We start from the raw sequence: 16,574 nt of genomic DNA, 5'->3' as shown, positions 1-16,574 counted from the left end.
TTGTGACCTTTACTTTACTTCCTCTTCATAAATTCTCACAGAGAGATTATGAGAATTTCACCCCATATTTTTTTAAAATACGAGAACATAACACAGGAAGAGCCTGCTGGATCCAGCCAATGGCCCCTCTTGTCCAGCTTCCTGTTCTCACTTTTATTAATTATTAACGTATTAATTGCTTGTCACCCAAAGGTATCCAAGGGACTTAGAGTAAAGAAAAATACAAAATACATAATGCCATAGGGTTAAAGGGGGGGGGGTAATAATACATTACTATTTAATACAATATAACATTTATGGAAAAACAGAAGAACATAGCAGCTGTATCAAATGGTAGCAAACAACATTAACAATACTCAAATAATAAACAAAGTCATACTCTGACCCACTAATGAGCAAATAAACAAACCTCAACCTCCCCCCTAGTCCAAAACTCATTCACATCAAAGCAACAATCCTTTAACCTCCCTACCCCACCCAGGGGCCTGGTGTCAAGCAGGGCTGTCTCAAGCCGGTCGGGCGCCCTGGCGCGGAGATCGCTCTGGCGCCACCGCCCTGGTGGGTGGGCGCAGCCCGTAGCCTGGCTTCCGCGCGGCTTTGCCGCGCAGCGCCCTCCTGCCAGCCTGGTGCCCTGGCACTACGCACCACCAAGACTACCCCTAGAGCCGGGCCTGGTGTCAAGGCCAGTTGTTGCAAATCAGTTGTGGGGTGGTGGTGGTCCAGCATCTCTTCTCTCCCTTCAGGGGAAACAGACATGTCCCAGCTTGGGTGGGGCCTTGCCTAAACCCCTCTTCTTGTAGCTCCATAGGTTCCTGGATGCTTGGGTTGCCCCATACCAGGATCCAACACTGGTCAAATTCAAAGTACATTAGGTACTTCCCAGAAGACCATTCCAACAGCAAGGTCTGATTGGAATGATGATCCAATTCTTACCCATTGCCTTGCTACTCCTTCTTACCTGTTGTATAAAGAGCTGTGACCTAATTTCACTGAACACTAGTGTGTATCATTCTTGCTGCACCCATGGGCCATAAATCTATGTTGAATACCCCTCCACTCATTGCTAAAAGTTCGTGGTAGTGCTTTGCCCTTTACCTTCCTTTACTCTGGTGTCCAAATGAAGAGCTTTGCCCCACCTCAGCAAATGGTTTCCAGTCAAATATTCCACCACCCCTCTTATACATGAAATCATTTCCTTGCCTCATATACACAAATTAGGGCTTCCATATATCAATGGAGTCTTCTTCTGCAGGCAACACTAACAACCAAATGCTTCACCTTTGGGTAGATAAGGAAATGTTAAAAGTAAGACATTGAATGGACAAATAAAACACGTCATAAGATTTATGGCAGAGAGAGAAAAGTACATAAGCACACCAGTGCTGTTTACCACAAGCATTTGAGTTTGGGAGCTTTTTGTACCTGGACAGAAGTCTTGACGAGATGGATTCCACAGTGATGGTCGCTTGGGTGATGCTGTTCAGTACATTGGCTTTGCCAGGTGTCTCAGGTAATTGCTATCCCAGAGTACATTAGATGTAGCAAGTTTTTTTTACCAAAGTTCCACTTACAGATTTTGGCAACAATTTGGGGACATATTTGCAAAGTTATGAAGCATGACTATAACAGGATGATTTTGTATTTGATGCCTCTTCAGTTATCCAGAAATGATCGCGGTTAGAAATGAACTGATGGTCAGAGAGGCCGTTGATCTGACTCCATAAATCAGTTTTTATGAAAGAGCCAGAATAGGCTTTGAACTTTAGATGAAAGTAAAGCATGAATTATTTTTATAGCTTAAAAAAAGAGAGAGCAGATGCCAGAACTCAACAAAATGTTCACTTGAGCTCATGGGAAACTAACTGTATCAATATAGCACTTCTATTAAAAAAAGGAGTTAGGGACACAGGTGGCGCTGTGGGTTAAACCACAGAGCCTAGGGCTTGCCGATCAGAAGGTCGGTGGTTCGAATCCCTGCAACGGGGTGAGCTCCCGTTGCTCGGTCCCAGCTCCTGCCAACCTAGCAGTTCGATAGCACCTCAAAGTGCAAGTAGATAAATACGTACTGCTACAGCGGGAAGGTAAATGGTGTTTCCGTGTGCTGCTCTGGTTCGCCAGAAGCAGCTTTGTCATGCTGGCCACATGACCTGTAAGCTGTACGCCGGCTCCCTCGGCCAATAATGCAAGATGAGTGCTGCAACCCCAGAGTCGCTCACGGCTGGACCTAATGGTCAGGGGTCCCTTTACGTATATAATAATAATAATAATAAGGTACATCTTAAATTAGTTCACCACAATATTTTAGGATTGCATTCTAAGTAATCTTTAGATACTTTACATACTGATTATTTTCATTCTTCCAAAATGTCTCTTGCATGAGCAGGTGTGGGGAACTGTGCTTGATGGGTGTGGTAGTGGCAACAGCCCCAGGCTACTACTCCTGAACACCCTCGTTGAACACTGTTATTGGAGGATAGCTGCATGTGCCATGTGGCCTGTTCTGATGCCTGCATCTAGCCTGCTGCATTCAGAAGTGGTGGAGGACATTGTCCCATAGCTAGCATTGAAATAAGATTGAATTGCCAGTCCAGTCAGCTACTGTGCATGGAATGATAGGGCCAGCATCTTGATGCCTAAGGAAGGAAAATGTCTTGGTCTGATCCTGTCTCTCTTCCACCCACCCCTCCTTCACAGCTGCTCCAGATGCCCTTTTTACTGAGCAGTTATGATTTGTGCTCATGAGCTTATTGAGTAGGGCCGTGCAACTTGGGTTACTATATTGTTAGGAGACATACATAGCAACAACCAAGTTATCCCAGTATGCTTGGGGGCATGGGTTAATTGTGTGGACTGGAAGACTCAAGAGTCGCCCCTCTAAGGAGATGTCACAGTTATACACATATACCTGCAATGTTGTTTTCCAATTCCTTCTACTACAGGTTATACAGTCATTCCGGATATCACAACCACGACTACCACCACGACTACCACACCAGAACCTACTACCAGTAAGAACTCACTTTTGCTTTTTCCAAGTATCATGGGATTTAAAATATTATTTGTTTCAGGTCTAGAACATAGGTTGTATCTAATGATAATCCTGCTTAGAGTAGACCCATTGAAATAGGGCTACAGTGGTCATGTCCATTAATTGTAATGTGTTTTACTCTGAGTAGGGCTGACATTGGAAACTTGACTGCCAAAATGATGGATTTTAAGTTCTGTGAGAACACAATACAAAGAGAAGAAAACACACACTCAGATAGATTTGAGAGAGATGCTACTCTTAGCTTCATTGTTCTGCATTGGGACCGTTTTGGGAGGAACAGCAGGGTGTAAATTTAAAATAAATAAATTATTATGAAGACAGAAGCCACGTATCCAGAAGCAGCTTGAAGGATAGGGTGGATTTGCTACATGAACGTCCCTGCTGGTGGGGCACTCCTGCCAATGTGTTTTCACTGAACTGTCTTCCCTACAACCTTGGACCTTCCACGGTATCTCCTAGTAAGCAGTGACCCACCTGCTAGGATGCTACCGTAGTATAGCAGTTCCACCTCACCAGGTGAGTGGTTTCTACACACACCTGGATATTAAAATGCACTATTCTTTGTACAGAGCCCAGTCTAGTGAAAGGAGAGGTTGATTTCGAGTGAAAAACTGTGATCAGGGAATGCTTTATGCATGCCTTTCATCCCCCAACCCTTTTACCCTCAGTTTTCATTTCTGAAAATGATGCTGATTGCTAGTTTCCAGATATTTTCAGGAAACTTTAAAAACCACACATTCATATGACCCTGAAACCCAACATAAACATTGGCCTTCATGACTGAAGGACTGATTCCTGGGACATCCACAATTATTTTCTCCAATCAATATTGTCATGTTTGAGGAACAGTCCTAAATGTGTGGTTGCAAATAACAAATAAGAAATCTCACAATTAGCTTTGTGCCACTGCAAATCGTACACTCACACAATTAGGAGAGCATTCTCTAATTGAATCATGCTTGGCCTATTACGTATCTTCATTTTGGTGCAGGATATTACCGTATCAGGGGTGTGTACTGAGCTAGCTTAGCCCAGCGGATCCATTGCTTGGATCTCCCAATCGATTCCAGCGGTTTGAGGCCCGCGGGCACTGCCTGGCTAAAAAAAAAATCAAGGGCATGTATTCACTCTACAAATAACTAAAATAGATGTGGGGGGGGAGAATAAGGAACTGGGGTGTAAGTAAGCTTTTGGCCATCATTTGACCTTTTGAGTTCTGGAAAAAAAGATTTGGATGGAGTGTTTCCCATCTCCCAGCTTCACAGAAATGTGCATAAACAAAGGAGGTTCTTGATTTCATTAGATTAATTCCAGATGATTTTATAAAGTCCGTTTCGCATGATGAGTGTTTTCTTCTGAATGCCCATGGTAAGAGCTGGTCGATCGCATCTGAAAACCTGTTAGTTTTCATGCCTTTTTCCTGGGAGAGGGGAACTGCCACCTGTTGATGCATGCAAGTACATTCCTAAGAAACATTCTTCATACAAAACGGACACGGTGACTTAAAGATGGAATATGTGAGCAGTCTCTGAAAGAGAAGGAAGAAACAGGAACATGTGAATTTCTCTTTAAAGAGGAGGAATATTTTGATTCCTAAAAAGTTCATCTGAAAATGACAATGGAAAACTATCAAGAGATGACATTTCCATTTCAAACAGTAACATGAGGAACAGACCTTAGTGCGGACAGAACAGGAGGCTAATAATATTTAATACCGCCCAGAATGGCTGGGGCAACCCAGCATATAAATAACAACAACAACAACTACAACTATTATTACTACTACTGCTGCTGCTATTACTACTATTATTATTTTATAGTATGAAAAAGTCTTCATTGCCCTTACAAATATTTAGTTACAGTTATCTACCCTCATAAAAGGATTTTCATAACTTTAGTTTAATAATTCAAAGAAACAATCAACCTGTGGGTATTGCATAAAAGAGGGTGCTTTTCTGTAAAGGCTGCTAAATGCTAACATATGTTGTTCTTTTGCTTGTTTTTCAGCTGCTGTTATAGCAGAGGGTGAGTCTACTGTTCATATTTGTCCCAATACATGGTGTTCATGTTTGTCCCAAGTTTCCAATTAGACCTATTCCATTAGCTCAGTGGTAAGAAACCTGCCCTTTTGAGCAATCTTCTGGGGCTACATGTTAGTGGTGCTTTGGCCACAGGCAAAAGTGGGGAGACAAGGAATAAAAAATTATTAATAATAAAAAAATAAAAAATAAAAATATTATCTTTGTACAGTAGGTTTTTTTCTACACAAACTAGAGGCAAGGTATTACTACTTATAGAATGGTTATATTCGCAAAAGTTCTAGTCAGTTCCCCCCCCCCAATTTGTCATTTAAAATCAGTAACCAAAATGGGCAACTACTCCATATTTACCCGGGTTATAGGTTTTAAAACAACAGCTAATATCTATGGTACAGTAGATAACAAATACAAAAGAAAATCAGCACAATTCTAGTAGTGTATAATTAAAACTATTTCTTTCTTTCCAAAAAGGTATTTATGTGCGGCTGGCAGACGGAGTCAAGAACTGTTCTGGTCGTGTGGAAGTTTATTTATTTGGTGCCTGGGAAGGCATTTGTAGGGAAGGATTTGACTTTAAAAATGCTGAGATTGTTTGCAGGCAGCTCAACTGTGGAAAAGCAGTTTCTGTCATGGAAGACTACTCTGGCAGCCCTTCTCCTTACCTGAGCAACGTGACTTGTTATGGTTATGAAGATTATTTGTGGCAATGCTCTTTTCATGAAGGAGTATGTAACAGTAACATAAATGCAGCTGTGATTTGTGCAGGTAAAATAAATTCTTTGTTTGCTCAAGGTTTCATCTTGATAGGTCTGGTCAGTTTTATTGCAACTAGCCAAAGGCCTTCACAGTAGACTACAGAGAAAAAAAGGAAAACTTTCCTCTGAGTTCATACAACATAGCCTGTAGCAGTTTGCAATATAAAAAGAAATTTACAACATTAAATTTTAAAATTGGAGTGCATTCACATAACTGGAATGGAGCTTCTTGGCTGCCAGTGCAAATTTAGCCACCTGGTGTGTAATATATAGATGCTACTAGTTCAACTGTCACTTCCTGTGCAGATCGACCGACCTGGAAGCCAATTAAGAATTGGGAGTATAATTTTAGTCACTGATAGAGAAACTTGATATATTAGAATTAAGGGACTCTTGGCTCTTAACCTCATATTTTAAAATATTCCATCTTTTATTCCCCTTTTCAAAACAAAAGGTTCTCACAAAGTAGTTCACAGTCAAATGTTTATAAACAAAAAATGCAATGAAACAACACCAACCAAATCACTAAAATCACATATTAAATAATTTAAAAAAATTCTAACACTAACAGAACCACATTCACATGAGCATTGTTCTTGCAACTGATAAACGGGAGGGAACAAACGTCTAATTTAGTTTTAAAGTAGATATTAGATGGGACTCCAGCTCATTTTTAGTTGCTTATAGAATTGTCCAACCAATTCACACTCCCACACCCATTCCTGAAATCACTGGAGTTTAAGGTGGTACCGTAGGTATCCTGGTATACAGTTCTTTCCCATTATTTAGCATTTGGTGTGATATGGCACTGTATTGATCAAAAAGCCACAGTTCCACTACACAGCAAGGCACTGTGGTGTAAAAGGAACAATAGAAGTTGGATCAGATGCTCTAGTTATATAATCAGTAAAACTAATGCAATAAATCTCACTTCTGAATGCAGCCTAAGTGTTCAAATTTAGAAATTCGTGTTACTGTATTATTATTTTTAAGTCTGGAGACTCGATTAGTTAGTAATTTACCAAATAATAAGTCAACTGTATGTGCAAATCATTTCATGTTTCTTCATATTTTCTTCTTTGCAGATAGTGGAGTAACGCCAAAAGGTAAGTAGGAACTGACATAACATATGCAGAACTGTGAGATTAAAATCCTGTTATTACAGTTTTGCCATTGACTTCAGTTTTAAGTGCACTGCTTGTCAGCACTGCAGCAGGGCTCTGTTTTGGGTGTTTGCTGTGCAGTGGCAGATTCTTAGGGATGGATGGGTAGCAGCAGCAGCCCCTGGCTGTTTTTCCTGACCACCTTGGCTGTACACTGCTATTGGAGAATAGCTGCATACGCCACGTGGCCGGTCCTGCATGCCTATCTCTAGCCTGCTGCATTCCGATGTGATGGAAGACACTGCCCCATAGCCTGTATTGAAAAGACTCAACTACGGTCCAGTCAGCTGCTGTGCATGGAATGGTGGGCCCATGGGGCCACCATCTTGTTCTTTACTCAAACAACAAAATGTATCGGTCTGGTCCTGTCTCTCCCCCACCCACCCCTCTTTTTCTGCCCCTCCAGATGTCATTTTTATTGTCTATCTATAATTATTCATGTTCATGATGGTATAGGACCATGCCACTGGGACTGGCAGGATGCTGGTGATAGTGCAGTAGGGGAAGAGGGGCTGAAGTCTGACTCAGGAGATGGGGGAAGTGGTCTATGGGAACCTGTATCAGCCAGGAGTAAGAATCAGAGGCTGAGAAACTTTCAGAGCTGGAGGAAGAGGGAGGCCAGGCAAGTGAAGGGCTGGCTGTGTGCTTCCTCACCCTCCCTTCTACCAAGATCTCCCAGAATCAGGAGAGAATTGAAGTGAGTAGAGCAGAGGCAGCTTCCATGCAGATGTAGTCTCCAGCTACGTGTGTCAAGGAAATGTACATAATCTAGTGGAGAGGGAGTGATCTGCAACTTCTCCATAGAGCCTGGACCTGGGAATAACTACCTAGATGCTAGATTGGTTTGCGTAGGTCTCCAGAGCTGTAAAAGCAAATGTAAGTGTTATTTTTGACAATAGAGAGTTAGCGCTCTGCCTTTGGTCTGGGAAGCACCATTGACAGGTTATTATATTCATGGGAGGCATAGTAACAATCAAGTTACCCCAGTATACTTGGAGACATGACTTAATGGTGTGAACTGGAGGACTCAGCAGTAGAGAACCCCACTCCCCAGAGATGTCACAGTTGTACACATATACCTGCAATGTGGTTTTCCCATTCTTTCTACTACAGTTTCCACGACCACGGCCACAACTACCACACCAGAACCTGCTACCGGTAAGAATTCACTTTGTTTTGCTTTTTCCAAGTATCATGGGACTTAAAATATTATTTGCTTCAGGTCTAGACAATAGGTTGTCTCTAATGTTAGTCCTACATAGAGCAGACTCGTTGAAATAGCCCTACAGTAGCCATGTTCATTAGTTATAAGCAGGACTAACATTGGATACTTGACTGCCGAAATGATGGACTGCAAATTCTGTGAGAACACATTAATGAGAAGAAAACACGCACCCAGAGAGGATTTGAGAGAGATGCTGCCCTGGGCACCTTTAGAAGAATCAGCAGGATCTAAATTTAACATAAATTATTATAAATTCAGAAGGTGGATCAGATGGGCCACTACCCTGACCAGCAGGCTCATCAGTGCTTCATTTTGATGCAACTGGGGTTACTATATTGTTAGGAGACAAACATAGCAACAACCAAGTTATCCCAGTATGCTTGGGGGCATGGGTTAATGGTGTGGACTGGAAGACTCAGGAGTCGCCCCTCTAAGGAGATGTCACAGTTATACACATATACCTGCAATGTTGTTTTCCAATTTCACAGCCATTCCTGATTTCACAACCACAACTACCACAACTACCACACCAGAACCTGCTACCGGTAAGAATTCACTTTGTTTTGCTTTTTCCAAGTATCATGGGATTTAATATATTATTTGTTTCAGGTCTAGAACATAATTGGGCACAATTTCAAAATGGACAACTTGAGTTTTCCAATTGGCTGATCTCAGTTGAACCATAAGCCTGATGTGTGTTTGATGCTTCTCAAAATCCAGTTCCATGAGCCTCTCCCTCTATAAGGAGTTGTGTGTGTAGCAGTAGTAGATAAGCTCAGGGATGAGAAACTTTTCAGCCCAAGGGCCACATGCCCTTCTGGTGCCCCATACTAGTGACGGGTGTGGCCAGAGGCAAAAGTGAGCAGAACAATGACTATAACAATTACTTTTGTGCTGTATGTAAGTTTCTACACAAACTAGAGGCTAGGACTAAGACTTATTGTGTGCTTATGTTAGCAAAAGTTCAAGTCAGATTTTTCAGTTATTCATTTAAAGTGACAATGGTGAAATGGGAAACTACTCCATATTTAATTGGGTTATATCTTTCTAAATGACGGGCAACTCCCCATTTATACAGGGGTTGCATTCTGTGGCACTGCACACGTCAGCGGGACACACATGAGCCCACCACCTAGCATTCTGTAGCATTATTAGAAAAATTACTGCATATATGAAGCTTGTTATATGATTCAAAAGCTTGACAGAGTATATTTGCTACTTAGACTAAGTAAGTACTCAAGCCAACATCATTATTGAGTTCTAGAAAGAACCACAGTTACCTTTGATTCCACTGTTTATATAATATGCCAGTACTAAAAGTCAAGCAACTTCTGCTCTGCTATCTCTGTCACTGTCTTCTATCTAATACTTTATGTTTGTTCTGCAACTGTATCCTCTCCTGTACCACCATCCAAACCACCATTAACAGAACAAAGTAACTCAAGTTTTCCATCACATATCATTTATGGGCATGATAAGGTTTGGAAATCTTATCAGTACTTCTGCATTTAGTTGGCAGTCCTTGTTTATAATGTTCAAAAAGTGTCTAGCGTAGGAAGATTGAATGGGCAGTTGATGTGAAAACACATTTCCTATCCAAGATCATTGGGGCCATTACTACCGTATTTATCATGACTTTAGATTTTATTGACCTTATGTTGCCCCTCTCACTTTTACATGGTTTGGAAACTGATAAATAAATATTTGAGAGAATAAAAGACATTGGGGGAAATCAAATCCATGATACAGGTGTAGCTTCTTTGAGAACTATGAAGGGCTCTGATCCCTTTAAAGTAGCTTTGGTTATATTTTTGCCTTGGTAATACTGAAATTATGTGAAATAACTTAGCTGTGCAGAACTATTTAAAAACACACATGCCTAAAAAGCTTACAGTTGTAATGTTATACTGTTTTGAAGAAAGCTTAGTTCCGGGATTATGAAAAATGTACACACGCACCATGGTTGGGGATATTGTACACCAGTGAGGTGTCTGGAGTCTGTTTCCACAATCCTAGCAGAGCATTAGCTAAACAGCCTTTCCTCCATCAACATCTCCCAAATGGGATAAGTAGTATAAGCATGGGATAAGCATGGAAACTGGGGCCCTGCTGAGCACAAAACCCCTAATGCAGGTTCTGTTGTGGTATGCCTCCAAACTAACTCCTTCATCCCTGGACGGTCTATGCAGCTGAGTCCACATGATGCTGAGAAGGGGAATGTCATGAACTGGGCCTTTTTGAAAGCCTCATGATATGTGTTTTACATGTGTATGATAGAATACTTCATTATATACTCAATGATGTGGAGTATGGGGCATGTTTTAGCTTAGCTTCTTTTTTTTGCCCCTTTATGGCTGTTCAGTCATCATTTTCTTTCAACTGTCTGCAGAGATCCTTGGAGCATGTCAGCTACTAGGCTTCTGCTGGCTGCACCACAGTTATGTGTATAAAATGCTATGTATACTACCTTTTGCTCCTTAGAGGAAAGGTGGGATATAACGGAGAGTGAGATCCTGAGTGGGGTACATATGTGCGCAGAGTAGCAGACCAACCTCCACTTACGAGTTCTCACATGCTAGCCAGGAGAAGAGGTGTGGCATGGACTTCCGTTTTCCTTCCCCATGTAGATATTTGATTTTCATCTCCTTGTCCAGTTCTAATAGTGATGAAATTAGTTGTGTCAGGTCCAGGCTTGTGTGAGGGCAGCCCCTGAAATGAAAGAGGGGTCCTTAATTCCAAGACATCCAAGACCACCTCCAGCCTACCTCTGTGCTACTGCAGCTGAAAGAACCACAGGTGGCATCTCTACCTGTTCCTTTGCTGGCAGAGGTCTTCTCAACTAATGGGAAGGCAACTCCACTCCATCCTAACTCTCTCCAGTCAGTGGATCAAGGGGTTGGGATTGGCCTGTAAGTAGGTAAAACAAACAAACAAAGGTACTGTGGTGTATTTGTATTTACCAGGTTGTGTACTGTTGTAGGTAGAATGGCAAAGGGGACTTTTGCCATGTTGAGGGTAGGCAAAGGGGCACGTCACAATCTGCTTCCTCCTATGCTTGATTGGGTGTCAGTGGTGTTGTCCTGGATGCTAGAGAAATGTATGTTGGTGTTATACTATATTAATTGTACCATGGCAATCCTCAAATCTATAACAGAGCTGACCCACTGGTGTGGGTAGAACTTTTCATGAGTAAGCCATTTGAATGCTGGGACTTCATTTATATCTGTTGAAATAAATGTGATAAAAAGCAATATCTTAGTTGTTCTGACTCAATTAGCTTATTTATTGTAAGAGAACCTAGCTTCTGTTCCTTCAACATGACTTTTTAAAGTCATTGAAATGTATCTAACTAACTCATTCTGAGAGTAGACCCCAGAAGTGGTTGACGGGTTAGCCGTGTTCACTTGACCCCTTGTCACTATGGCTTACCAGGAATGGTGAGATGGCAGTGAGATGGGTGTGGGGCAAGCACACTGGCAGAGCCAATCCAGCACTACTGCCGTTGTGTTTGCTCTTCATCAACTTTGCCATGGCCTTACTCCTTCCAGTAAACCACAGTGATGCGAGTGAATGATTCCTGACAGGAAGTCAGGAAAGCCGTGCCACTCCACCCTGCTGACCACTATTGGTAGACCCATTGAAATCAATGGACTAAAGGTAGTCAAAATGAAATTCATTGATTTATGAGTATGGCCCTGTTGTTCTGTTTTGAGTTCTATGTCTTAGTTGGACACAACCCAAACCCAGTGAGAAGCATCTGTAAATGTATGGCAGTCTGTTCAGAAATGTGATTTCACTTTTTTGTTGCACTCTTAGTGACCTCTGTTTGTGGTGGTCATCTCTATGAGCCATCTGGGAAACTCACTAGTCCAAATTATCCTGTTGTATACCCAAATAATGCATACTGTGTTTGGGAAATCCATGCTGAAGGTTATTCCTACATAAATCTCATCTTTGAGTATCTTAAGTAAGTGGCAATATTTTTAGGATTGTGTTGCCCTGTGTGATCTTTAAAAATGATTTTGTCTGCATGCCTGCCTTTCTGTTTGCTGTCAAATTGGCTTTACATGTTAACAATAATCTATATGCTATTTCTGAGCTTGCCGAGTTGTGTGTAGACCCAATATTAAATCATTTACTTGTATTCTAAAGATTTGGCTCAGACCTTTTAAAAAAAGGCTCACTCCGTAAGTGTGAAAACAAAACAAATAGTGTGCCAAAATTTGCTGACCTGGGTCTACAAGTCCCAATTTTGTGTGGATTTTAACTTTTTGTGTTTCATAGTTACAAGCTAAATATCACCCTACTCAGTGGTTTCTAACTTTATATCCACAGCCTGGAGCCACGTAATCACTGCTCTTATGATTATGTTGAAATCTATGATGGGCCAGCGTATGTAGCTCCCTTGCTAGGAAGAATTTGCATTTGGGAGCACCAATCATATATTTCTAAGTCAAATACATTGTCTGTTGTGTTTTCAAGTGACACTAGTTCTCAAAGCACTGGATTTTTGGCTATTTATTTTTCTATTCCACAAGGTAAGATTTCACCAAAGAGAACATAATTCAGGACCATGCTGCTTTACTTTAGTGCAATTTTTCAAGTCCATACCTGCAACTGAATTAAATACGCTGTGCTTGCATTGCTGTATCCCAAATTGTCATTCAGGGCCATCCTAAAAAATATTGATGTGTGCATGGGAACTCCATTATTTAATTTTCTCTTCTCTCTCCCATGGTTAAGCAGGGAATAAGCAATTTAAACTACTCAATGGTTTATCTATTTGGCAGTTGAATCTTTTGCAGAGAAAGGTAGAAACAAACTTGTGGCAAGATACACAGTTCTCTCTCATGTGTTCTGCGTATATAAATTACTTGAGTCTCAGTTCAGATTTTGTACTACATTTATTAGTGGCTGCTTTTGTTTGTTCATTTAAGTACTTTATCTGAAGAACTTTCAATTGCCAAAGAGCAATACATTGACAAAAAAATTAATTTATCCTCTATTTTGAACTTAGCCACCAATTTTCACTTGCATATGCTGTCTTCTTCCAGAGTCACCAGAGATTGAGTTTGTTCAAAGTGTTGTACAATATATATTGCAAATTTTGTTACTGTGCTCTTTCTGTTATAGAAAAAAAACTGTTGTACACCCACATGTTATTGAATATATTATGTATAAATCTCTAGAAGAGACAAGTTCTCTCATGTGGCTACACACACACACACACACACACACACACACACAGCCTATATACACTGTATATTCTGGCATATAAGACGACTGGGCGTATAAGACGACCCCCAACTTTTCCAGTTAAAATATAGAGTTTGGGATATACTCACCGTATAAGAAATACGACCCGGCGTATAAGACGACCCCTGACTTTTGAGAAGATTTTCCTGGGTTAAAAAGAAGTCTTATACGCAGGAATATACTGTGTATGTATGTATGTGTATGTATGTGTATGTATGTGTGTGTGTGTGTGTATATATATATATATATATATATATATATATATATATATATATACACACACACACACACACACACACACACACACACACACGTGTGTGTGTGTGTGTGTGTGTGTGTGTGTGTGTGTGTGTATATATAGAGAGAGAGAGAGATAGGCTGTGTACACACCGTACATTAAAAGCACACATTTTGCCCCAAAGAATCTTGGGAGCTCTGTAAGGAGTAAACTACATTCTCAGGATTCTCTGAGAGAAACCATATGCTTTAAATGAATGATATGAACACAGCCATAGAGAGATATCTATAGGTATGTAAAATGGCTGCTGTTTAAGAAACAGGAAGCAGGCTCCTGTTTACCAAGTTGTTTCCTGTTGTCTTTCAAAGACGTGTCCTTAAGACTGGTGAATGGATCATACAGCTGTGAGGGCCGTGTTGAACTCTATTACAAAGGAGAATGGGGAACAGTTTGTGGTGATTACTGGGACATTGCCGATGCCCAGGTTGTGTGCTGGCAGCTTGGATGTGGAAAAGCCATTTCGGCCCCAAGAAAAGCCTATTTTGGCCAAGGCTCGGGATCTATTCTCCTTGATGATGTGATCTGTAGAGGAAATGAGTCGAACCTGTGGGACTGCCGTAGCCTAGGGTGGCATGTTCATAACTGTGGCCACAGCGAAGATGCGAGTGTCACCTGTGCAGGTATTTTCTGATCTTGTTACTTGCATATAGCACAAAAGCAGGATACCGGTAACTGAATCATGTATGGCATCCCTCCTCTTCCCTCCTGAAATGCAACGTGCTTAAGTTCTATTTGAATCAATTGCCTGAAGTGCAGAACTGCTTGCTTTGGAATTTATCCTGTTCATGATGTCGGTTTAAATTCATTGAATTGATTCAGCTCATAGTGCTCAGCTAAATTTGGAATCCATCAGAGGGCCAGACCAGAGCATGTCCCCAGCCTTTCTTTCAAGCCCATAATATCCAGCCACCTAAACTTGCACTTAGAGAATATCATATGTGCAACAGCACGGATAGAGCACACATGAAATCCCAGATTCAAACACCAGATGTGGATCCCAGTAGATAAAGGAGTCGCATCATATGGCCTCACATCGCACAGCACATTGGCCTAACCAATCAGAGGATGTGGAACATAAACCTATAATCTCATTTAGGCAAGTGTCTGGCTCTCACATATGTCAAGATTCATGTAATTTTGCCCAATCCCTTCATCCCACCTAGGCTTGCTCTATGGCAAGAAAATTCCTGACATGTCCTGGTTCTTGGGTTTTAAAATGGCGCCATAGGGAAATTTTGTGGCAAAACCTGGCTGTATGGCACCACGATGGGTTTGTTCCCAAAAGAAGCTCAACAACTTTGCGGATGTCATGAATTTCACTTTTTGAAATAAGGCAACCCTATCTCACGTAACTTCTGGTTGCATGTTCATTTGTTTGTCAGCACCTTCTGGTTATTGCTGTATGAGACATTGCACTGTTCACTCCTGCACTTCCAACGCTTGGTTTATTATCATACTAGCAGTAATCAGGAGAAGTAGGACAGTTGTGAGCTGTTGAGGCCACCTTTTTGTCCTCTGGCAAGGCTCAAGCCATGCAGGGTGGAAAATCCCAGCTTCTCTGCCAATGTCTTTGACTCTTGAAGCAGCTGAGGTGAGTAACAGAGAGGTGAGAGTTTCTGCTAACTATCACAACTGGAGTAACAGATGGTATACTTACAGCTTTGTGTATAGCCTCCAAAGTGGTGGACATCCTATATAATAATGTCCATGTTGTCCCTGCGTCCAGATGTCCCGTGTGTCCCTGGGTCACTGCGCATGTGCCCCAGGGATACAGGGATTGGACAGCAGAGACTGCGCGCGCGCACTCTCCCCCCACTCTGCCTCCTCCAACCGCCGCTCCCGCCGGGGTGGAGGCCGGCGAAGGCCTCCTCACAACCCTCCCTGGCCGTGAGGAGCGGCGGTTGGAGGAGGCGGGGGGGGGGAGAGTGCGCGCGTCCTTCCTGTCGGCGGCTGGGGGAGAGGAAGGAAGGAGGAGAAAGCGCCGCTTTCTCCTCCTCCGTTCCTGTCCCCCTGCCGCCGACAGTAAGGACGGGTCCCAGGGTTCGGAGAAGCGCTGCGCAAGCGCTTCTCCGAACCCCGGGATGTCTGCTTCCTGTCGGCGGCTGGGAGAGAGGAACGGAGGAGGAGAAAGCAGCGCTTTCTCCTCCTCCGTTCCTGTCCCCCTGCCGCCGACAGTAAGGACGGGTCCCAGGGTTCGGAGAAGCGCTGCGCAAGCGCTTCTCCGAACCCCGGGATGTCTGCTTCCTGTCGGCGGCTGGGAGAGAGGAACGGAGGAGGAGAAAGCAGCGCTTTCTCCTCCTCCGTTCCTGTCCCCCTGCCGCCGACAGTAAGGACAGGTCCCAGGGTTCGGAGAAGCGCTGCGCAAGCGCTTCTCCAAACCCCAGGATGTCTCCTTGCTGTCGGCGGCTGGGAGAGAGGAACGGAGGAGGAGAAAGCAGCGCTTTCTCCTCCTCCGTTCCTGTCCCCCTGCCGCCGACAGCAAGGACAGGTCCCAGGGTTCGGAGAAGCGCTGCACAAGCGCTTCTCCAAACCCCAGGATGTCTCCTTGCTGTCGGCGGCTGGGAGAGAGGAACGGAGGAGGAGAAAGCAGCGCTTTCTCCTCCTCCGTTCCTGTCCCCCTGCCGCCGACAGTAAGGACAGGTCCCAGGGTTCGGAGAAGCGCTGCGCAAGCGCTTCTCCAAACCCCAGGATGTCTCCTTGCTGTCGGCGGCTGGGAGAGAGGAACGGAGGAGGAGAAAGCAGCGCTTTCTCCTCCTCCGTTCCTGTCCCCCTGCCGCCGACAGCAAGGA

The 16,574-nt window shown here is 42.9% G+C and overlaps 1 protein-coding gene and 1 long non-coding RNA gene across 3 annotated transcripts in view; one reads left to right on the top strand and one right to left on the bottom strand.

Annotated features, from left to right (window-relative positions):
* Positions 1 to 566: 566 nt before the first annotated feature.
* LOC118096499 (uncharacterized) lies at positions 567 to 15,520 on the bottom strand. The gene is made up of 4 exons (XR_004693930.3): positions 15,443 to 15,520; positions 11,041 to 11,138; positions 10,794 to 10,940; positions 567 to 4,577 (listed from the first exon to the last, which is right to left on the bottom strand). It is a non-coding gene; the product is annotated as an uncharacterized LOC118096499 (long non-coding RNA).
* Positions 1,400 to 16,574, top strand: part of LOC118096495 (scavenger receptor cysteine-rich domain-containing protein DMBT1-like) — a 39,924-nt gene continuing 24,749 nt past the window's right edge. Inside the window, exons 1-10 of one of the 2 annotated variants that reach the window (XM_035138403.2) lie at positions 1,400 to 1,510; positions 2,940 to 3,008; positions 5,057 to 5,074; positions 5,560 to 5,853; positions 6,929 to 6,949; positions 8,120 to 8,164; positions 8,720 to 8,776; positions 12,048 to 12,198; positions 12,567 to 12,769; positions 14,094 to 14,405. In XM_035138403.2, the coding sequence (XP_034994294.1) occupies positions 1,444 to 1,510; positions 2,940 to 3,008; positions 5,057 to 5,074; positions 5,560 to 5,853; positions 6,929 to 6,949; positions 8,120 to 8,164; positions 8,720 to 8,776; positions 12,048 to 12,198; positions 12,567 to 12,769; positions 14,094 to 14,405 (1,237 nt within the window). In that variant the 5' untranslated portion in view covers positions 1,400 to 1,443. The remainder of the gene's footprint in view (positions 1,511 to 2,939; positions 3,009 to 5,056; positions 5,075 to 5,559; positions 5,854 to 6,928; positions 6,950 to 8,119; positions 8,165 to 8,719; positions 8,777 to 12,047; positions 12,199 to 12,566; positions 12,770 to 14,093; positions 14,406 to 16,574) is intronic. The other variant, XM_035138404.2, reaches the window with a different exon arrangement.

Source organism: Zootoca vivipara, chromosome 5 (assembly GCF_965207765.1).
Source record: "Zootoca vivipara chromosome 5, rZooViv2.hap1.1, whole genome shotgun sequence".
In the NCBI taxonomy this organism is placed as follows: Eukaryota; Metazoa; Chordata; class Lepidosauria; order Squamata; family Lacertidae; genus Zootoca; species Zootoca vivipara.
The sequence above is the reverse complement of the archived record's forward strand: the minus strand, read 5'-3'. Positions and strand labels throughout refer to the sequence as shown.